General features: G+C 51.1%; 1 protein-coding gene across 1 annotated transcript; it reads right to left on the bottom strand.

The window, feature by feature from the left end:
- Positions 1–2,988: 2,988 nt before the first annotated feature.
- On the bottom strand, positions 2,989–23,289 carry Gnpat (glyceronephosphate O-acyltransferase). Its single transcript, XM_090318729.1, has 16 exons — positions 23,047–23,289; positions 18,363–18,545; positions 16,494–16,670; positions 13,840–13,969; positions 13,054–13,181; positions 12,366–12,441; positions 11,968–12,119; positions 11,732–11,862; positions 10,058–10,281; positions 8,856–9,098; positions 7,821–7,900; positions 6,959–7,099; positions 5,612–5,711; positions 5,439–5,532; positions 4,400–4,461; positions 2,989–3,251 (listed from the first exon to the last, which is right to left on the bottom strand). Exons 1-16 carry the CDS (start codon positions 23,122–23,124, stop codon positions 3,208–3,210), a joined length of 2,043 nt encoding a protein of 680 aa, XP_090174855.1. The 5' UTR covers positions 23,125–23,289; the 3' UTR covers positions 2,989–3,207.
- Between the last annotated feature and the right edge of the window lie 9 nt (positions 23,290–23,298).

Below are 23,298 nucleotides of genomic sequence, written 5' to 3'. Positions count from 1 at the left end.
CCCAGCAATGCAGGAAAACATGCTTCCATATAAATAATATACTATTCACTTGGTGATGAGTGCTCTTAAGATGTCCATTTTAATTTCTCTGAAATAGTAGAGCTGGGCCCCAGTGGCTCGTGCCTGAAATCCTAGCTACGCAGGAGGCCAGGATCTGAGGGTGGAGGTTCAAAGCCAGCCCAGCGGGAAGGTCTGTGAGATTCTTGTTTTTGATTGCCAACTGTTAGAGCATTTGCTTTGAGCCCCAGAACTGGGGAAAGAAAAATGTCCTATTTGTAATTTAAATGAGTTAGGATGGAAGGGGTGTGAGGAAAGAGGAAAGGCTGTGAGACAGTGAGTCTAGCAAGAGCACCCCTGCTGGACATTGGGCCTGCAGCCCCTCCAGACCACCCCAGACAACCCCAGGTCGCTGCCTCCAAAGACCTGGCTTTGGCCTGTGAACCAGACAATGCGGTGATGCATTTCACATCCCAAGAAGTCCAAAATACCTCTCTCTCTCACATCTGGTGATGGGCTTCACTGAAAAAATAGCAGGGGAAGAAATAGTTGAGAAAGGAATTCCAACAAAAATTGTCCAGGTAACAGGAAACAAAATTTGCAGGCTAACAGCAGCAGCAGCAGTCTCAAGCAACAAGTACTGAGAGCTACGCAAGAGGCTAAGATCTGAGGGCCAGAGTTCACAGCCAGGGCAGGCAGAAAAGTCCAAGAGTCTTATCGCCAATAAACTACTCGCAAAAAGCCAAAAGTGGCACTGTGGTTCAAGTGGTAGAGCGCTAGTCTTGAGTACAAAGAGGCTCAAGGCAGTGCCCAGCCACCAGGACCAGCCAAAAAAAAGATAAGGGCTAATGTTGAAGGTGGCACTAGGCTTCACTGCATATGGAATGACCCTGTTCTTTGAGGCTCAGCTCACTGGAAGGTGGCGGGTGTGAGTGTGGAGACGTGGCTCTGTAACAGAGCACCTGACCGTCTGGCCAGCTGAGCAGGGCATCTAACAGGGCTTGCCGCCGTGGTGGTCTGTGGTGCAGGGGACCATGACTCAGACAGGCAGCGGCGGGCATCAGGAGAGGCTAAGCAGACTCACTACCCATGGGTGCCTTGGGCTCAGCCCCCCTCCCCCCGTTCCACACTTGGGTCCCTTGTACGTTGTCGGTCAGGAGCATTCTGTTGCTATGGCTCAAATCCCTTTTTTGACGTCTGACCTTAGGGTGAATTTCTGTCTCCTGGGCTAGGGACATGCAGCCGAGCCCTGTCTTGTGACGATGGGCGGCAGCTCTGCCACACACAAGACACAGGAAGACCCCTGGGCCCTGGGCTGAGTTGTTCAATGTCTTGGATTCATTAGTGTCTGACTTACATGGGCTACCAGACCTACCTAGACAGGACAGGGCTGGGTCCTGAACTGTCCAACTGCAGACTCACTTTCTCAGTTCCTGCATCATTCTAGGAAAGTACTATTCTGTGCCTTTCTGTCGACTTACTTTGAAGCAGAGGCAGGCTGGCGGTGTGGGATGAGGGTGGGGTGACATGTCTCAGGAAGCTAGTGCCTGGTGTCCTGGCAGCACTGATGTTTGTGATTGGGGCCTACAGGAAATCTCACGGGGGGAATGGCTGCCCCAGCCCAGAGCTCCAAACCCATCTGGGTCTCTCCATGCTATCACGCAGCCCTGTTTGCTTCCTCTAAAGGGAGCTGGCAACAGGACAATGTTAAATGATCCTCCCTCAGTCCAAGTCCATCTGGGCTGTAGACAGGTCTAAAAAAACACAAAGCCAAGCATCTGAAGACCACAGTGCAAAGTTAGCCTGGCCCCTTGTCTCCAATTAACCACCCAAAGGACGTGTCAGCTCAAGTGGTAGAGTAACAGCCTTGAGTGAAACAGCTCAGGGACAATATTCAAGCCCCAGGGCTGGCCAAAAAAAAAGTAAAATGAAGGTCAAAGTTTTTTTTTTTTTTTTGGTGGGTCATGGGGCTTGAACTCCACCTGGGTGTTGTCCCTGAGCTCTTCACTCAAGGCTACCACCCTACCCTTGAGCCAAGCTGCACTTCCCATTTTCTAGAGGTTAATTGGAGATAAGAGTCTCAGATCTTTTTGTGCCCGGGCTGGCTTTGAACCTTGATCCTCCTGAGCCTGAGTAGCTAAGATCACAGGGGTGAGCCACCATGCCCAGCTGTCAAAGATCCTTTTACCCTTCAATACACATGTGTCCAGCAAGGGTATCAGGGAAAAGAGAAATAAGTATACAGACTGAGCGTGTCTGAAATTCTTTGTGAGGCATACCTCACAGCTAGTTAGTGACAATCAACAGCACACTGGCAGCTGGCCTCTCCCGGCTCCACCAGGACTGGGAATCTCATCAGATGAGACACCAGAGCTTACTTCCAGTAGTCTGTGTGTGCGTGCACACATCTATGCATGTGCACTTGCTCACTGGTACACAGAGGTCACGAGAGATGGCACCATGTCCACAGATGGCAGAGGCTCATGAGCAGTGTAGGTCTAACCCTTTCAGCTTCGAGAAATGACATCTGTGACTTAACATTCTGTGAAGTGCACCCACCCCACCTCCCTGGGACGGCCTCCTCCCTGGGCCATCTGCACCCATCGCTCCCCTCCCTCCCTCCACTACTGGCTCCAGGGCCAGGAGAGCTGCCTCCTGTGAGCCTGAGGGAGGGGCCAGCACCGCCAGAGCAGCTACTGCCAAGGCCCCAGACAAACCTGGCTTCCCTTACTCAGCCTGCCAGGGCTGTTGGCAGGTTGACATCCCAGGGTGTGTGCTGACCACGGGACTCTCGTGGGAGCCTGACCTGCGGTTGTGTGCTCCTCACTCACTCTGACAGGCTCGGCCTGTACTTGCGGTGCACTGGGCCCGACCCCACCCCTCCTGTGATTCTGGGTGGGGAACGCTCCCTGGTCCTCACCAGCTGCCATGCACACTGCCATCAGGTGGCCGGCGAGGGCGGGGGAGGGGCTGGCTTTGCCTTCCTGGGTGTTTTCAAAAGACTGTTTTATTTTAAACCATGCGCAGGGTTGACAGGAACGCAGTTATCTGTGCGGAGGGAAGGTCACGCTCATCACCTCTTCCTCTCTGCTCTGTCCACAGGCCACAAACTGCGGGGCATGAGGATGGGCTCTTCGTTCCGTTTGTCTGGGGTAACTCCTTTGTGGCAGTAGTTACGTGACCGAATTTTCTACAACCATCAGGCGATTATTAAAGTTTTGCGGTGGCGGGTTTTCCTATCGGAGTCTTACAACCTGAGACAGAGACATGGTGACAGTCATTGTCTTCCCTGTTCCCCGGCCTCTACGAGAGGAGCAGCCCTGAGGGGCTAGAGCCACCACTGAGATGGCCAGCGGGGCTCAGGTGCCTGCTCCTTTCCAGGAGCCACTGCTCTGGGCTCAACTGACATGCAAGTCTGACGCCAACAATTCCACTCCCAGGCCCTCTCCTTCCTTAGCCTAGCCGGGTTTCCTACCCCGGCTCATCCACCCAGCATCCTCCACGCAGTCCTGGAGGGAGACTAGGCACAGAGACACTCCATACTCAAGCATGTAAGGCACAGGCAACGTGTTAACCTCTCAGGAAGTTCTTGCCCAGACAGGCACCACTGGTCCACCCAGGAGGCTGCGATGTGAGGATCGTGGTTGAAAGCAGCCTCAGCAGGACTCTAAGACTCTAAGTCCCAATAAATTACCAAAAAGAAAACTAAAGTGAGGCTATGGCTGACGTGGTAGAGTGCCAGCTCTGAGCAAAATCAGCTCAGAGACAGCACCCCGGCTCTGAAGTCAAGCCCTAGAGCAGGAAAGAAAGTGCTTGTCCTTTGACTGTTTTGCTGTCTGCTCCCTACTCTGGACTGCATGCACAGGAGCTCACACGCACAGGTGCACACGCACACACACACCCCTCACTCTCTGTACAGGGATCTTCACTCACAAGACAACAGAACCACGCAAGGGCATGTGAGCACGTGATGCTCTCATGGCTGTGCCATCTCTGCCAGGACTAGAGGAGAGCATCGTCCCACCGATAGCCCTGAAGGACATGAGCTGTGCATCCAGTCAGCACTCAGCTCCGACCCCACTCCTCCTCACCAGACCACAGAGGGAGGCCGAGCAAGAGCCAAAACCAGACCTTGCCACGGTCAGCCATGGAGCCCCACCCCATTCACACAGTGCTGCTGGGAATGGAGCCTCTGCCTTATACAAAACGGACTGTGTCATGACTGTTGCATTTTCTTGGCTCATTTCTTTGCATTTTCTTTTTGGTTTCCTTGAAAAAATTCTAGACTGCATAGTTTGTTTATGGAAGAACCACATTATTGTTCCTTTTGGTGGTGTAGCATGCCCTGTTATTTTAATGTACTTATCAAATGGTCCATCCAGTTGTTCGCAACTATACTTACCAAGCATTTCTTCTAATCTGGTGGCGGCAGACTCATGCACTCTGAATATGTAGCAATCATTTCTGGAAGAAAAGAATAAGCTTCGTTGCGACACAGCCCGGTGACAGACAAGCTCCACAGGCACACTCCCACCCACAGTCCTTGGCTCCACGTGTGCAGGCCAGTCTGTAGCCTGGGAAGCCCTGCCTCGTGCCCAGGCTTCGTGCCCAGGCTTCGTGCCCGGGCGCTTACCCAGCAGGCTTTGTCCTAGGTTCCTTTACTTACTCCCAGGAGAATTACTATCCGCCAGGCCGGGTGTGGCGGCTCTCGCCTGTCATCCTGCCTACTCGGGAGGCCCAGATCTGAAGATCACTGTTCAAGGCCAGCCCGGGCACCAAAGTCCATGAGACTCTTATCTCCAATTAACCACCGGAAAACCAGAAGTAGTGGCGTGGCTCAAGGGGTAGAGCAAAAAAGAGCTCAGGGATAGCACCAGGCCCAGAGTTCAAGTTCCACTAGCAAAATATAAAAAAATAAATCTCACGGACTTTCCTGCCCGTTTGTTTGATACCAAAATTCTCTGATCCACTCATCTCAGCCTCCTAGGTGGCTAGAATTATAGGAGTGAAACACCAGTGCCGTGTGTGTGTGTGTGTGTGTGTGTGTGTGTGTGTGTGTGTCTGTGTGTCTGTGTCTGTGTGTGTGTGTGTGTGTCTGTGTGTCTGTGTGCGCATGTCAGTCCTGGGGCTTTTATGCAAGTCTCTAGTGTTCTCACTTGGCTTTTTTGCTCAAGGCTGAAACACTACCATTGAGCTGCAGCTCCACTTCTGCTCATGGACTTTTCTGCCTAAGCTGTTCTCAAACCTTGATCCTTAGACCTATGCTAGGATTTAGGATTTGAAGCATGAGCCATCAGTGCCAAACTAAGAGCTGCCTTTTTGTGCTTCAATCCCCCATGGTCCAGAGTCTTCAGGCAGCTGGCACTGCCAGAATGACTGTGTGTGGACGGGAGGCTGGGTCCCCAAAACGTCCACTCTGAAGCCACTCAAGCAGTACTTACACCTTCTTCTTCTCCACCACTCCAAGTCGCACAAATGCTGTCAAGGCATTTTTCTGCACATCAGAAGACAACACGTCGTAACACTGAGAGGCACCTAAGGTAAGGGACAGAACAGGCTAGTGCATTGCTTTATTCTCGACTAAAGGAAATCGCCCCACTGAGCGGTAACAGACCTTGGTCGAGAAGCTGACTTGTGAATTTTCTAACTGCAGCCAAGTACTGCTTCTCAGTGAAGTACTCCTTTTCTTCATGCAAGAGGTATTTGCAAATTATCTGATTAGAAGAGAGGAACGGAGAAGGTCAAATAATAGTCCAAAGACCAGTATATTCATTGCTCAGAACGCAGACCCCAAGGTCTGAGCAGGAAAAGCAGGAGAGTTCCTAGGACATCTCACTCTAATTTCTATTAAATCTCACAATTAGAAGAAAGTCTGAAGCAGGCTGAAGTACTGCTGGCTCATACCTATAAGCCTAAGCTACCAGGAGGCTGAGACCTGAGGATCAAGGTTAAAAGCCAGCCTGGGCAGAAATGAATGCAAGACTCTTATCTCCAAATAACCAGCAAACAACCCAAAGTAGAGCTATGGCTCAAGTGGAAGAACACCAGTCTTGAGTGAAAGAGGCCAAATGAGAGAATGAGGCCCTGAGTTCAAGTTCCAGTATATAAAAAAGGGGGAGCAAGGAGACCAGGAGTGTGGCCTGGTGGTCGAGTGCCTGGTGACCATGCGCAAAGACTTGGGTTCAATTCCTCCGTACCACACACACACAGAAAAAGCCAGAAGTGGTGCTGTGGCTCAACTAGTAGAGCTCTAGCCTTGAAAAAGCCCAAGGACAGTGCCCAGGCCCTGAGTTCAAGCCCCAGAATGGGCCAAAAAGAAGTACGAAAAAATATGGGCCTTTACTGAAATTTTAGGTCTCACTTTAGGTGGCTGTTCAGTAACTTACTACAGCTTCCCATCTCTTAAGCCACTTGAGAAGATGGGAGCCAGGTAGCTGTAAGTTTGGTCTTTTCTCTTAATACACCTCGTGATATGGAGTGTGCTACTACAGACTACAGAAAGGCACAACCTCCATTTCCCAGTTCCTCATGGAGCCCAGTGGATCACACCGCTCTCTGCTCTCTAACATGCATGGCTCCCACAGTCAGAATCTCAGGCGCCCTCCCAATGGCCTGGGGCCATTCCTGGGGGCTAACCCCCCCATTTCCTGACCCCCTTCAACACACCCCACAAACTCTCCACCCTCCAGACCTGTACTTCTCTTGCTCACCAGCATTCCATAGCATCAATAATGGGCATTAACAGGTATTCCAGTCTACACTCACCAAGAGCCTACCATGTACCACACACCCTGGCCTGCCAAGAGGGCTTAGGTCTCTCGTGGCCTCCAAGCTGCTGTCCTCACACCTGGTGCTATCTGGTTCCATCCTCGTATCCTCATAGCAGAACCAAGAGCAGAGCTGGAGGGACTCCCAGTATGTGATAGGGAGGCACGCAGGAGACCACGCAAAACGTACGTACCTGGTAACATTCCACAAAAGGCCTGAAGAGTCTCACTAGGAAGCCTAACACAGCGTCTCCTCTGTCGGTGATGAGGATGTCCTTCCCAGCCATCTGTATGGCTTCGCTTTTACAAAGCAGGTAACAGCCTTCCTCAAAGTCCTGCAGCGAAGAGGAGGCCACGGCACCACGTTTAGCCACGTGACACCTGCGGCTCTCTGTGCCCTCCGGCAACCACTCAGACACACACTTGCTCACAACACAAATGGCAACAGGGTCCCAACAGGGCAAAATGCTCCCTCTGCATAGCCTGTGTCCTGGATTAAACAACAAGCCACACCCTAGTCCCAAAATACTCAGGGGCGTGCTTAGCCCTGAAATCCTCCTGGACACAGCACACAGGACCCTCAGCTTAGCCAGTCCATTCGGCCCCTGCCTGCCTGCACCAAGAAGACCTCATACAGCCTCGGGAGCCCGACTGTTCCTTGCCCTTCACTCCACCAGGCAAAACCACACTTGCTATGCCCACAACAATGACACCGTGGTCAGTAAGTTCCAACAGTATGTGGATTTTCAAATGCTTAGTACAATAGGGTAACTTATAGTAGCTGTTCCGGTGGTTCAGCGACCTTCCTCTCACCAAACAATGCCTACGCTATTAGCTAAGCCTAACCAAGAATCAGAGCAATGTCTGGTGAGTTTGAGCATCCTCATTTTTCACTGTGTTGCAAAGGGACAGGCATATACACTATGTGAGATGCTGAAATCCAGACACACACTACCTGAGACAGACCGACATCCAGACATAAAGAAATCCAGGCTACCCGAGACACACTGGAATCTGAGCCTGCAGCTTCTGCTGCTGTCTGCTGTCAGGACTTACCCTGAGTGTGTTTCCTGGAAGGAAGATGAACTCATCTAAAAACACATCACGCAGGAAGCGGAAGCAACTGAAGACATGCTCTAGAAAGAGTCCATTGCATGAAATTACAAGGTTGCTTTCCAACATTCCAACAGGATGAAGCCCACAACGCCCTGGCAGAGGTCCCCGGGGGCAGGCTGTTACTCATGCAATGAGGACAAGGGTTTAATCCTCTGACAAAGCTGTAACCAACCTCCACTCCACCCACAGAGTCTGCATGCCATCAAAGCTCATCCCACCCTGGGCGCCCAGCAGAGCAAGAAAGGACCAGTCCATGGTTCCCTCTAGAGCCCCATGGTCTACATCTTTACCACATTTGCTGGCGTGCCGCCTACAGAGAACCACCAAGCACTACTCTTCCTCCCACGGTGGCTCTGAGTCAGACCCACGTGGACACCTGGTCTTAAACCTTTTACTCTACCCCCTGACCTGGGTCGTCACCCCAGAATCCACCCAGAAGTGCACCTCACTGGCCCACCACCCCGGACCTCAGCTCCCCAGTGTGCTCGTGCACGCATGCGTGCATACATGCACACCTTTACAGAGGTGGGACCTGTCTGCCCTACGGGTGAGGAACTGCCAGAGGCAAAGGCCTGGGCCACTGCTCAGCTGCAGTGCACACCTCCCTCGACATAGGAGGTGCAGAGGAAGCGTTTTTGGGTCTTCCTCTGTGAAAGATTCTGCGTTTTTGAGACGAGGCTTCCTGCACGGCTTAGGGTGACTGACTACCTGGGCAGCTCTGCTGCCTCAGAAGCCCAGGGAGGCTGGGACAACTGACGTGGACAATGAACGGCTCCCTCCAATTCTAAAACTAAGCAGACCGCCACATATTTAGGGAACAAACCTAACTTCTTCTGAGGGTAAAGGCCCGGTCCTGGCTGGCGTGTGGGCTAAACAGATGTAGCCGCACTTTACAAGGCTCCAAACACCGCTCCCTTCACGGAACTGGAAGGCCAGGCCTCTTCTGAAAGTCAAGGTCACATTCCAGAAAGTTACCTTTCCTGAACCCAGGTGTCTTCTGCAAGGCTACAGCTACTAAGGAGGGGCGGAGGAAAACGTTGAGCAGCTGGTTCCTGTAAGCTGAGCACATAAGGAGGGTGATGTGCCGGAAGAGGAGGCCGTTGACCACGTCCGAGTCTTGGGACTCCGTGTGCAGAACCACCTGGTCTCTGACGAGGCTGGCGAGGTTGGAGTGCAGAAGAAGGCTGGACTGGATGACCTCTTCCGCAGGCTTGTTATCTATACACGAGACAGCAGGGCACGGCCGCTGTGAGCCGTGGGACCTCCTCGGCCCCGCCCTTCTCCTTCCCCAAAGATGGTAGTGGTCTGGTTTCTAAAGCCCTGCAACAATCCAGAACCACTTCCCAGAACCTACAGACCCCACCCAGGCCCGTGCCTGCCTGCCTGCCTGCCTGCCTGCGCAATGGCTGCTAGCCACTGCCTCCCTACTCAGGGCCACCCTGACATGCCCTCAGCAACAGCAGCAGCACCTGCCTCAGGGCTCACTTCCCAGCAGGGGCCTCCCTCTCCCTCACGTCCTCCCCCTCGGGACTCTCTGCCTGTGGTCTCCGCAGCCCCCATGACACAGGGAAGCCTCCAGGATCCCCACCTCCTGGCCCCACCACAGTGCATGTACTCCCCTGCTCCTCTCCCCATCCAGCAGGAGACAAGCTGGTCACCTCTGTGACACAGCACAGGAGGGAGGGCCCACGGTGGACACCAGGCACGTGACCAAAGGCCGTATATCCAACTGTACAATACACTTTCAAATGAAACTGAAAGCAGCATCAACTACTGCCACAGACCATTTCCTCAAACTCCCAGCACGGGAATCAAAACTTCCGAGGGCATTCACGATGCTGCATGCAAGCCCTGCAAGGCCAGGCTTGAAGTCCTGAGCACCAGGGAGGCAGGGAGGCAAGGCCTTGCGTCACACTCGCCACTCTAGCACCAGGGACCCGGTACTCTAGCCTCGAGGCAGAGGTCCTGAAGGGACATGACACGTACTCGGCCACTTTCCAGGGGTCCCCATGCCAGGCCAGCATTCTGAGTCAGTGACGCTTCACTCCGTCTTAGGTAAGCGTTCAGGTCTGGGACACAGTGGGAGGATACCTGCCCAGCCAAGGCGAAGCCCCAGCTTCACCCAGGAACCAGCACCGCGGGAAACAAACACGCTCAACTCTGTACCACACACGTACCGGGCCAAAGGACAAACCCTCCAAATGCTTGGGCCACGCCCTTCAGCCACAAAGTCTTCTCTATCAAAGCATCGAAGTCCATGGATGGCAAGTTCTGAAGCAGGACAGCAACTACCAGGGCCCATGGGCTCAGAACCAGGTTTTCAATTTGCTGAAGCTGTATCTTGTAGGCGACTTCGGCGACAAAGGCATGCATGTCCTCAGACTGTCTCTGAGGGATGTACCTGCAAGGAAGGGCACAGAACAAGTGACACTTCTGCCACCCCTCTCGAGGCCTCTTGTGCTCCTGTCAACCATGTTCTCAGGCCACAGGCAACAAGCGTCCCCAGCTTGGCTACTTGTCACCTGTGTAAACATCTCTAGAGCCTTCTTAACAGATGACAAGAAATGCTAGTAGTTCCATTCTAGGCAAAAACCAGATTCTTTGTAGACAGAACACTTTGCGCCAGCCAGGAATATGACTGTCTTTCCAAACCCTAGCCTGCGGAATGTGTGCCCACCGGCTGTCAGAGCAAGCTGTGAACTGGAGTTCACTTAACTACATGCTCCAGGCACCTGTCCCGGCCCCGCCCGACAGCCTGTTCACACCGAGGCCCACGTGGAGCCCACACTCAGCTGGGTGCAGCAGGGATATGCTGAGGATCCACAAGAAGCCACAAGAAGGGAACGACAGCAAACACAGGCATCCAGACATTAACAGCCAGCCAGGCCCATGCAAGCTTGAGAGAAAGGCCTGTGGCAGCAAAATGCTACCTTCTGCTTCAGTGACAAAGTAGGCTACCACCCGGGTACCCTGTGGCTGGGGAATCGCTAGGCCAGGCGCTGGAATCCCTGCCTCAAGGGGCCCAAGTGTACTTGTATAAATGCAAACTCAGAACCTCTAAAGAAGAAAACCTGTACGTGCCCTACAGCCTGAAAGTGCCCTGCACGGGCGCCCTGTGCTTTCCTGAGAAGGGGAGGCAGCCAGCCCACCAGCAGTGCCCACCCTGCCATATGTGCCTGTTAGGAATGGTACCAGGGCATCCAGCCCATCCAAAGGGGAATGTCTTCCACAGGCACGTCCTGTTAGCAACTTTTGTTGTCAGTCCTGGGCCTTGAACTCAGGGTCTGGGTGGTGTCCCTGAGCAATTTTACTCAAGGCAAGTACTCTCACTTTGAACCACAGCTCCACTTCCAGCTTTTTGGTGGACCAATGGAAATAAGAGTCTCACGTTCTTTAGTGCCCAGGCTGGCTTTGAACCTCGATCCTCAGATCTCAGCCTCCAGAGTAGCTAGGATTACAGGCGTGAGCCACCGCGTCTGGCTTTACATTAACAAAAACGTGACAGGACTTCCTTAACAATGTGCAACGTAAACTCAGGTAAAGCAATATTCAGCTCCAACACTCACACACTTTATTTTGTGTGTGCCAGCACTGAGTCTCAAACGTAGGGCCTAGGTTCTGTCCCGAGCTTGCTCAAAGCTAACACTCTACCACTTCAGTCATAGCTCCACTTCCAGCTTTTTGGTGGCAAACTGGAGATAAGAGTCTCTCAGATTTTATACCTGGGCTGACTTCCAGTCAAGATCCTCAGATCTAAGCCCCTTGAGTAACAAAAGTACCACCAGCCTCTAGCATGGCACTTTTGGGTTTTAATCCTGTTTCTCTGTCAGGTATTAACACAGGCACTGCACCTTGGGACCAAGTTGTATGGGTTCCGATTCATCCGCCCAGCTGCTAGAGATCGAAGGGATAGAGGGTCTCCAAAGTACACGTGGATGCTCCCAAAGTTCTCAGAGAGAACCTTTCTGGCCTTCAGCAGTCCCTAGAGGCACGAGACAGCAGAGGAGAACAAAGCGAGCATGTTTGTAAGTCAGATGGTGGGTATTCTCTACACTCAAAGAAAACAAGTTTGGCTCTCCTCACGTACACTTGTAGATTCTTTCGGTTTAGGAACTCCTAGAAGCTCATAGGCATAAAGACTTTCTTCCAAAATCTTATCATAACTGATGCTAATTGGGACAAGGTAGGTATCAAAAACTTCTCTTTTAAAAAATGGTTCCATCACAATACTCAGGAGACCTGCAAACACAGGGAGAAAGGTTTTCATCATGCACACCCAAGGGTAGGGCACACAAACAGGAAGATCCAAAGTGAGCATGGCACACTACGACCATAAAGGGTTCCACCTCTAAAAACAGTTACAGTCACAAAGAACAAGACTATCTCGCAAAAATAAGTTTAAAGTATTAAGCTCTATTTAGCAGGACAAAGATAGCACACCTAAAACCTTTGACTTATCTTTCTTCCTCATCTGTCAGCACCTACCAAATTTAGGAGTCAAGGTCTTGGCAGAGCGGCTTCGCGTCCCTTCCAGGAAAAATTCAACAGGAGCATAACCATTCTTGAGAAGAAAACAAAACAAAACACAAAGCCCATTGCCTACTCTCGAAATAATACATATTTCATTGCCCACTCTCAAAGTAATTATATGCCGGGCTGGGGATGTGGCCTAGTGGTAGAGTGCTTGTCTAACATGCATGAAGCCCTGGGTTCGATTCCTCAGTAACACATAAACTGAAAAAGCAGGAGACGACACTGGCTCAAGTGGTAGAGCACAGGTGTTCAGCGCTCAGGGACAATGCCTAGGCCCTGAGTTCAAGCCCCAGGACTGGCAAAAAGATAAACATAAAATAATAATAATAAAAGCATGATTCTTCTTTTTTCTTTTTCTTTTTTGGTTTTGTTTTGGTGTAGCTGGGTATGAAACCTGGGGCCCTGTACATGCCAGGCAAGGGATCCACCACCAAGCTACATCCCAGCCCCACGAATGCTTCTTCTGATTTTTCCTTCCCCGCTTCCCTCTACCCTAGCTCCTCACCATGGCAGGCAGACACAGAAACACAGCTGGGGAGGGGAGGGCGGCGGGGAGTAAACAGCTAAGAGGTCCGTTCAGAAATTAAGGGATCTAACAAGCCAGCAGGGTTGGAAGCGCTCAGTGATGGTCTGCACTTACCCGCAACATGGTTTTCACATATTCGGAGAACACCGCCCAGTAGAGTTTATTGCCGCCGAAGGTGCGCCTCATGAAAAAGGCCCCCGACATCCGCAGCAGCTCTCCGATCATCCTCATGCCTAGGAAATCTGGGGACCCAAAGACACTGCTGTGTCCCATGAGATCACCACCCCAGCATAGTTACAAAAGAGCTGATGCACTACCAAGACTGGTAACCGGACCCGTAACACTCAATCAATTCATAGAGACATCTGAGGGAGCTGTGGATTTTGACAGATGCCTTTTGGAGGCATCTGAGTGGGGAGGGCTGAAGAGGGGTAGCTGACAACTTATTTTGCCTTAACAATCTGACTTTGAGGAGTCCATCGTACAGAAATTAAAGCACTGACATCAAAGTATATTGCAACATGCCATGAGCCAGTTACTAGCGCCTATCATCCTAGCTCTCAGATCTGATGCAGTTCAAAGCCGCTCAAGCAGGAAAGCCTGTGAGACTTGTACATCCAATTGAACACACACCAAAAACAGCCAAAAGTCGAACAGTAGCTCAAGTGGTAGAGCACTGGGCAAAAGAAGCGCAGGGACAGCAAGCACGCCTTGAGTTCAAGTGACAGTCAACACACACCTAGACCCAGACCACTGGTACATACACACACAGATGGGAAAGATGGCAAATTTTATGTTCTATCTATTTTACCACACATTAAAAATATGTTTCAAGTCAGCCACTGGGCTGAGCGCTGTCCACCTACAGTGCAGTGGAAAGGAAGAGGGAGCGGTACGTACCCACCCCCGCTGCTATCACGGGCACAGGGAGGTCATAGCTGTACAGGAGGAAGGACAGCATCAGGAAGTCAATGTAACTCCGGTGACTGGGCAGCAGGACAACTGGATGCTCCTGGATAGCGAGTTGCAACTTGGAGAAACAGGTACATTGTGAGTCATTTTGGCTGACAGTTCAAACCAGAACCCGGGAGCCTGCCTTCCTCACGTGCGCACACTCGCGAGGTTGACAAAGTCGGAAGGTGCTTCACCACTTTCACTCAATGTAAGATGATCAAAAATGCAACATTTTCAATCATGCTTTATGATGCTTAAGTAGCTGGACCAAAAGTTTCAATCCAACATGTCAGTTTGTAAGCACAATACATCTTGGCCAGTGTCATCTCTTTCCACCTTTCTCCCTCGTCCCTCCCAATCCTGTCTGGATCAGAGTGGAGACCGTGGTGGCCACGAACACAGACCAGTTACATGTGTTGTCGGTCGCAGGTTGGTCTGCACTTAAGCCATGGAAGGAGCCCACACCACTCGCCTTAGAAAGCCCTGCATTGGGTTTTGGCAAAGGAGAAAACATAGCTTCTATCAGAGGAAAGAAAAAGACCAATGTCGAGCACAGTGGCTCATGCCTGTCATCCTAGCTACTCAGAAAGCTGAGATCTGAGGACCACAGTTCAAAGCCAGCTCCAGCACTAAAGACCACGAGACTCTTATCTTCAATTAACCACCAGAATTAAAAAAATCTAACAACAACCACAAAAAAAAAACCAAAACAGAAGAGGTGCTGTGGCTCAAGAGGTAGAGCGACAGCCTTGAGCTAAAGAGCTCAGGGACAGCACCCAGGCCCAGAGTCCAAGTCTCACGGCTGACAAAATAAGAGGGATGCTGAGGGGCCCTGCATGTGGACCCCTGTGGAGGGAACAGGTGTCCCAGCTAGAAGGGACACATCTGAATGTCAGGGGTCTTTGTCAGGCCAGAAACCTCCACCACTGGCACAGCAGGTAGTAAGCTGGCACAGATTCCAATATTCCCTGGCCCCAAACATTCTTTGACAGACCCACAGGTCAAGTGGGCAACATGAAAACCAGTCAGAGGAGAAAGAAAAAATACTTGACAAAAAAGTAAATGTCAGGGTAAAAGGCTTAAGGAAGGATGCAAATGGGCTAAGAGTTCACCTAGGAGAAAATGAGGAGGGAAACTAAGAAATAGACACATGGTTATAGGAAAAACTCTTCCTTGCCAGGGAACAACAGAAGGGAGCGAGTTACCCTGGGCAGCCACCTGAGTAATGGATTCAGGGAGAGCAGGGAAACCAGGGGGAATCTGATGGACACAAGACATAGCTATTTTCAAGTGCTACTCTAGTGCCTTTATAGAACCACCTTCACCCAGTGCTGCACAGGAAAGGGCGGACAGATGCCGGGCTCCTGACCATGCAGAGGCCTTGAAAATGAGCCCACACCACTAAGCCTAGAGCTGTGACCAATGACACTGTTCAAACCCAGCTGCCAGGGCCACCATAAAATAACTGACCTGCTATTCTTTTTTTTTTTTTTTTTTTGCCAGTCCTGAGCTTGAGCTCAGGGCCTGAGCACTGTCCTTGGACTTTCTCAAGGCTAGAGCTCTACCACTGGAGCCTCAGCACCACTTCCGGCTTTTTTCTATATATGTGGTACCGAGGAATCGAACCCGGGTCTTCATGCATGCTAGGCAAGCACTTTAACCACTAGGCCAAACTCCCGGCCCCATGACCTGCTATTCTTAAAACAAACAAAAGCACCACAGAGCTAAGGAATCCAAACATAAGACCTAGGATTTATGTTGTTAAATGGGGTAAAAGAGGGATGGGAATGAAGAGGTCTGAACTGTTACTGACACATCCAGGCTTATCAATATGGTCCCTGGGCCCTGAGAACATATCCTCACACACAGAAAAACAGCCCAGAGTAGCTGCAAATAGATAAAGGAAATACTGGAAAGCAATCTGTATTGGAAGTAAATACAAAAATTTTGGCACTGGGCTGGGAGTTTGGCCTAGTGGTTAAAGTGCTTGCCTAGCATGCACAAAGACCCAGGTTCGATTCCTCGGTACCACATACATAGAAAAAAGCCGGAAGTGGTGCTGAGACTCAAGTGGTAGAGCTCTAGCCTTGAGAAAGTCCAAGGACAGTGCTCAGGCCCTGAGCTCAAGCCCAGGACTGGCAAAAAAAAAAAAAAAAAATTGGCATTGATTTTGTCTTGCTAGTAAACGAGACGATAGTACATACAATCTCACTTTTACCAAACCAATCTCAATCTCAGGTCTGCAGGGGGTGGGGGGGCAGGGTGCAGTGGCTCACACCTGTAATCCTAGCTACTCATGAGGCTGAGATCTTGAAGATCAAAGTTCAAAGCCAGCGTGAGCACAAAAGGACCTGAGATTCTTACCTTCAATTAATATCTAGAAAATGGGAAGTGGAGCTTGGCTCATGGGTAGGCTTGGCTCAGCCTTGTGCTGAAGAGCTCAGGGAAACTGCCCAGGCCAAGCCCTATGACCCCCCCCACCTCAAAAAAAGAGAGAAAAGAAAAAGTCCCGGCTCCCTAGCATCTAGTCCAGGGGATGCCCTTGAGCTGCCTGCATCAAGGGGGTGGAGGGGAGGCCCCTTTTGGCCCTCAGTACTCACTTTCTGGATGCCTTCTTCATTCACACACACCTTCGAGAAAATCTGTTTAAAAATTTTACTTAGGACAAAAGCAAAAAACCGAATAGCTCCCAGACGAAGTTTGTGACTCATCTCCTCCAGGATCTCACAGGCTTCCTCTCGGAGGGTAGTGACAGAGAGACAGCACTCCTTGGAAAGCTTGAAGAAATAGAGAACAAGGACAGGCAGTGAACGACGAACCAGAATCTCTTCTACTCACCCAACCTGTCAGGTCCAACAGACCACACACACAACTTCAAGATGGCAGGTTGTCTTCTTGATTCAGATGGACAAAATTCATTTTCTGACACAGTAAAATAAATGATTGTTTTTCTTTCCAACAGAGTCTCATTCGAATCAAAGACTACCTCAAACAAAACAAATCCTCTTTCCTCTTCCTCCCAAGTACTTGGAAGACAACAATAAATCATTCTATTTATACAGGCTAGAAATTCAGAGAATCAACTCTATAGGACAGCATTTTACAGTAAAAAAGTTATTTTCCCCTTCCCTTTGGGTTGCTTCAAGTTTACATCTCAGCTGTCTAAAGCAATCTACTGCAAAGGTTCAGACTGGCATGTAACTGCTGCTGTAGGAGAGTATGCAGGGAAAAGGCAGGGCCCCTGGCTCTCTCCATTGCACAAAGGCCCCAACATTGTCTCAGAGGCTGGCTACTGAGAACAAGTGCCTGTGCAGGCCAGGACCACCGAGATCACCTGGTCTGACCCTTTTCACTTACGCTAGACGAGCGCCACAGACACGGCAAAACGATGTCTGCGATTCCTACAAGCAGCAGCCCAGCTTCACAGCAGCAGGGCTGAAGGATGGAGTACTGCAGTAAGATGGCTCACCTTTGTCCTTTCACTAATGTGGCGTTCACACAGTCCAGCTCCACCACTGAGAAAGCCGCCCGGGGGGTTTAGAGTCTTCACAAACGTTAGGCAATGTCCTCCACACCTCCCTATCCACCTCATGTTTGGGGCCCAATTCAACCAGGCAGGGCCTGGGATAAGCTGCTTCCTCATGCCTGTGCTCGTTCCTCCACCAGATCAGCTAAATCACCACCTCATTCAAGAACTCAACAAAGGTGATCATTGAATGCCAAGTACATGGCAGGTACTGGGGCACACGCCAGTGAAAAGAAAAGACAATTATTCTTGACTTGTGGAGCTCAGGCTCAAGAGACTACTAATCCGTTCCACGGCACAGCACCATGCTTTGGTCCCAGACAGACTGCCTACATACATGAGGCAGAACTGAAAAGTCCTGTCCTTCAGTGCTATCACACCGGGACATCACCACTACACCCCAACACGATGCATCTCTACATGCTGGGAATGCTGACACCCAAAACCATCTACACTGCCAGATACAAAAAGACACCATCAGTCAAATGCCCCTGGCCCACGCCTGTCATCCTAGCCACTATGGAGACGAAGCCTGATTCAGAGCTAGCCAGGGAGAAAACCCTACGAGACTCCTATATCTCATGAGAGATCAAGTTAGAGAGCTCTAGCCCTGAAAGTACCCAGACCCTGAGCTCAAGCCCCAACATCAGCATATGCACACACACATACACACATACACACATGTTACTGTAAAGCAACATGGCTGCTGGGTTCCATCTCAGTGGTAGAGCCCTTAACTGGCATGCACCATGCCTCGGGGTCTTTTCCTAACACATCATAAAAGCAACAGCAAAGTAAGTAGGTAGCTGACTTCCTAGCAATACCTCACAGATCACAGGTTTCCCTGGGTTCCCAGATCACACCATCCACTCTTATGCTTGACTGAATCTTGTGCTGCTTTGGTCACCATGGGCGTAGGAGTGACAGGCTGCAACTCACTTACCTGCTTAATGACATACTCGATCTCCTCAGAACTGAGAACCATATCCTTAATATCATAGGGCTTGCAAGGAGAAATCCCCTTATAGACTGGAGGCGTGTAGCATTTCATGGCAAATTTCAGGTCACTGGTATGTCTCCTCTCATCCAGTATATCTTCAAACTCATCCCGCTTTTTCAGTTCTTTCTGTGGGTGGACAAATCAAAGAGGAATGGTCATGTGTCATGGTTAAATAAGGACAGGCAGACTACACTACAAGTTTTCACCTTTGCTAAAACAATGGCATATTCCCATGTTAGAGTTCTTTGAACTATGAAAAAGAAATGTACCAAGTTAAATCAAGTGATATTGAAAAAAAAACTGATACTGAATTATCATGTGTCATAATGGTCACATTCTAGGTAGCTATCTTTGTCGAGCTAACACTCCTTTTTTTCTTTTGCCAGTCCTGTGGCTTGAACTCGGGGCCTGGGCACTGTCCTTAAGACACTTTTTGCTCAAGGATAGTGCTCGGCCACTTGAGCCACTTCACCACTTCCGGCTTTTTCTTAGTATGTGGTACCGAGGTCAAACCCAGGGATTTATGTTAGCAGCGCACTCTACCATTAGGCCTAACTCCCATCCACAGCTTTTTGTTAGTTAACTTGAGATAGGGTGTCTTCTGCACTTTCCTGCCTAGGCTGGATTCAAACTGAGGTCCTCTTGAGTTGCTAGGATTACACTTGTGAGCCAGTGGAACCAAGCTTTCATCACGCACTTTTCAAAGCACAGATTGTTCCAGCTTATTAAAATAAATGACTCAGTTCCTTCAAGGGGGGGCCTAAGTCACTTCCAAACTTGAGGGAGACATACCATGGCTAGATTCTCCTTTGGCTGAGAATGGGGCCCACTCATTGACCACTGTCTGGGTGTGCACCTCCCCTCCGCAGCCAGCTTCCTGGCTGGGGTTCCCGGGCCTGCAGGCATCTGTCTGTCTCACTCCTACTCAACCATTACTTCCCCATGAAAAGTTTCCCTGGGTTCCCAACAGTCCTCACAGGGCTTCTCCGTCCATCAGTGTGCCTCCCTGAACTCTATCCCCAGCATGTCTCTGCTAATATGCAGCTATCTTGTGGTCAGGATGGTCTCCTTCCTCTTCATCTTTCCAACATTCGCCGTGTGTGTGGAACTCTGGTGTAAAACTACATCAATGGAACATCACATACTCTTGCTTGTAAGGCTGGAGAATGTTCTCAAACTTCACATTTCTCATTAGTAAGGCAACCTAGTCATATGGGACTTGGGATTCAACAAACAACATTTACAGCCTCTCAGTGATCTTAGGAACTTCCCATATGGCGGCTCGGGTGGTGATCAGAATCCGTGGGAAAGGGAGGTCGGCAGACATGTGCATCTTGAAGCACCTTGCCAAACATCCACAGAGCATTAAGGCCACACCTCTGAACTTGTACCCGGTGGGCCACGTCTAGCCATATAAAGAGCTGCCGTTTCATAAACTAGTTATGCTCATTTAGGACTCCCCAGGCCTCGGTTTGCTGCCACCCTACAGAAAAGCATTCATTCTCAAACAGCTGAGCTCGGCTGTCAGCCTGGTACCATTGCCTCCGCACTGGGTTCATACACAGCGATCAAGACAAGCTTCCTTTATGAGCAGCTAGCGCATGGAGGTACTAGCTACGGAGACCACCTACAAACGTGCCATGGCCACCACGTGTGTTCACTTGCTCTGGGTGGCCTCCCCTGGCCTCCCCTTGATGCCCAAGCCCACCTCCACAGATTCTTGGTTTACTAGGTGTGAGAATGTGGCTGGCCAAGGTCAACTGCCCACTACCTGGCCCTCCCAATGTCATTCTGGAGAAGTGTCTGTGACGAGTAAGCAATCTGCAAGCTACTCACATCCAGGAACACAGCACAAGGGGCAGCTCAAGCAGGAAGGCATAACGGCTGTCTTTGCCTGTGTCCACTGTACAGGCCTGTCCCCACTGGTCGCTGAACAGAGCCTCCTCCTGCTCTCCCTACCTAGTGACTCAGCAGAGAGCCCAAGTATACCAGAAACTGTCCAACCACCTAGGAATACTGTGTGAGTTAAAAAAAAGGCAAGCCTGGGGGCCAAGAGCATGGCCTAGGGGTAGAGTCCCTGCTTAGCATGGAAGAAGCCCTCACTTCAATTCCTCAGTACCACAAATACAGAAAAGGCCAAAAGTGGTGCTGTGGATCAAGTGGTAGATCACTAGCCTTGGGAAAGTTCAAGGACAGTGCTCAGGCCCTAAGTTCAAGCCTGGGCACTGGCAAAAAAAAAAAAAAAAAAAAAAAAAAAAAAGAATGGCTGGGAGTTTGGCCTAGTGGTAGAGTGCTTGCCTAGCATGCACGAAGACCCGGGTTCGATTCCTTGGTACCACATACATAGAAAATAGCCAGAAGTGGTGCTGAGGCTCAAGTGATAGAGCTCTAGCCTTGTGAAAGTCCAAGGACAGTGCTCAGGCCCTGAGCTCAAGCCCAGTACTGGTAAAAAAAAAAAAAAAAGAAGAAAGGAAAAAGAAAAAGAAAAAAGAAAGGAAGAAAAGAAAGCCTGTAATCCTAGCCAGTCCCTAGACAAACCAGGTGGCCTTTCCTGACTCCCACCTCCTACCCTCACTGCCCCATTCCACTTACCTGCAACTACCTACTTATTGCTGTCATTTCCTGTGTCCTGAAAGGCAACCAGCCTTAGGAATTCCTAATGTAAACATCTCTAAAATACTATTTTCAGATTAGAATGTACTTCATAGAAACAGTGGCAAAACTAAGGACAAACTAAAGAAGGAAGGAAAAGTTCATGTTATCTTGGAAGTAAAGCTGAATAGTAAAAACTAGCTGGGTGTCTATGGCTCACACCTGTAATACTGGGTACCAAGAGGCTAAGATCTGAGGGTCAGGGTTCAAAACCAGCCTGGGTGGCCAAGTCTATGAGGGTCTTACCTCAAATTATCCACAAAAAAAGCTAGCAGTGAAACTGTGGATCAAGAGGCAGCATGGTGGCCCTGAGCACAAAAAGAGTGCATAGACCCTGAATTCAGTGCTGAGCCCTCCCCTCCAGAAAAAAAGAAAAAACAGTAAAGACTGCAAGTAAGGAGAGAACTGCTGTCCAGTGTTGGAAGTAGCATTACTAAGAATTGATTCTGTCACATGAAAATACTGATGAAAGTCTTATCTTCAAAGAACCACAGGTGAAAGGGGAAGCCAAAAACCAACTCCTCTGCTAATTCCAGTCAATTCACCAACTAGCTTAAGGCAAAAGACTCTACATAAGGCCAGTCAGAGCTACCCAACAACCCTCTTTTCCCACATGTCTGCTCTGGAGTAGCAGTGTCAGCACACAAAGGTCAAATATTTTCACCAAAAAACTGGCAGCTGACAAGGTCATTGAGGAAAGAAGGTTAAGCAACACACTGAGCCTAAAAGACCTTTTTTTTTTTTGCCAGTCCTGGGCTTGAGCTCAGGGCCTGAGCACTGTCCTTGGACTTTCTCAAGGCTAGAGCTCTACCACTTGAGCCTCAGCACCACTTCTGGCTTTTTATTTTCTATGTATGTGGTACTGAGGAATTGAACCGGGGTCTTTGTGCATGCTAGGCAAGCACTCTACCACTAGGCCAAATTCCCAGCCCATTTCTGGCTTTTTTCTATGTATGTGGTACAGAAGAATTGAACCTGGGCCTTTGTGCACGCAAGGCAAGTACTCTACTACTAGGCCAAACTCCCAGCCCCAGCCTAAAAGTTCTTACACAAGGGGAACTTCTACAAATTACCCTATGTCCCCAAATATACTGTCCCAACATTCTCTTAGGGAGGAAGAAGTGTTTTTTTTCCCTGTTGGTTTTCCCTCATTGAGCCTTTCTGTACAAATCAGCATGTCGCAGTTCTTAAGAACTATTAATGCTTGTGTATGGAAACATGTCTCTTGAATGCACTGGTTCTTCCTAAACTGGATAAAAATTAACTTAATAGTTAACAACAACAAAACACAAGGCACCTGTCGTCCTAGCTACCCAGGAGACCGAGATCTGAGGCTCTTGGCTCAAAGCTAGTCCCAGCAGAAAAGTCCCTAAGGCTTGTCTCTGGTTAGCCACCCAAAGTTTTGGCAAAAGTGGAGTTGTAGCTCAAGTGGTAGGAGTCCAGCCTTGAATGAAGACGAAAGGAGAGCGAGTCAGGCTCTGCGCTCAACCCCAGCAAGGGCGCCCTCCCCGCCAGGGCGTCATCCCCGAGCCGGGAGTGACCACCGCTCTGCGGGGCCTCGAGGCAGACCATCCAAGCCACCCGGGCCTCCCCGGCGCCAGGCCCCGGGCTCCACTGCTCGGTCCCAGGGCAGCGCGCTGGCCTGCAGGGGGCCCGGGGTCAAGCCCGGAGTCCGGAGGAGGGGCGGAGCGCGGGCGGGAGGCGGGCGAGGGGCCGGGCGCGGCCGGGGAAAACGTGCGGGGACCGCGAGGACACGGAGCACGGCTTCCCCGGCCCGGAGCCCGGCCCGGAGCCGCCCGGAGCCGCCGGGCCCGGAGCCCCGCCCGCCCCGCCCCGCCCGGAGCCGCCCGGAGCCCCGCCCGCCCGCCCGGCCCAGCGCCGCGCTCCCGCCCGCCAGGCCCCGGGCCGCGGCGACGCGGTTGCCGTGGAGACCGGCCGCGCCCCGAGGGCCCGGGCCGCGACCCCCGGCGCCTACCGCGTGCAGCAGCACGACCGCGCCGGGGCCGGTGGGGCCCGCGGAGAGGTGGAAGTTGGAGGATCTGGGACAGTCCATGGCGCGGCTGCGGCCGTCCGGGCGGGGCTGGGAGCAACGGCTACGCGGCGGTGGTGCCGCCGCTAGGGGCGGTTCTTCCGCGCGGGGCGGCCCGACCTCGCCCTGGGCGGCGGCGCCCTCTGCAGCCGCCGCTCCGGACCCCGAGGGCCGCCATCTTAGCCGGGACGGAAGCCG

This window comes from Megascapheus bottae, chromosome 26 (genome assembly GCF_031878675.1).
Source record: "Megascapheus bottae isolate mThoBot1 chromosome 26, mThoBot2.hap1, whole genome shotgun sequence".
NCBI classification, from domain to species: domain Eukaryota; kingdom Metazoa; phylum Chordata; class Mammalia; order Rodentia; family Geomyidae; genus Megascapheus; species Megascapheus bottae.
This window is presented reverse-complemented; position numbering and strand designations above follow the sequence as displayed.

Bases quoted from the DNA above. Each gene is read 5' to 3' on its own strand.
- Gnpat (XM_090318729.1), bottom strand. From the start codon at position 23,124: ATGGACTGTCCCAGATCCTCCAACTTCCACCTCTCCGCGGGCCCCACC. The intron at 12,120-12,365 runs GTAGGTGCTGAC...CTGTGTTTGCAG, and splicing joins GACCTTGACTCCTAAATTTG to GTCTCCTGAGTATTGTGATG. The intron at 3,252-4,399 runs GTAAGTATAGTT...TCTCTGTCTCAG, and splicing joins CAGATTAGAAGAAATGCTTG to GTTGTAAGACTCCGATAGGA.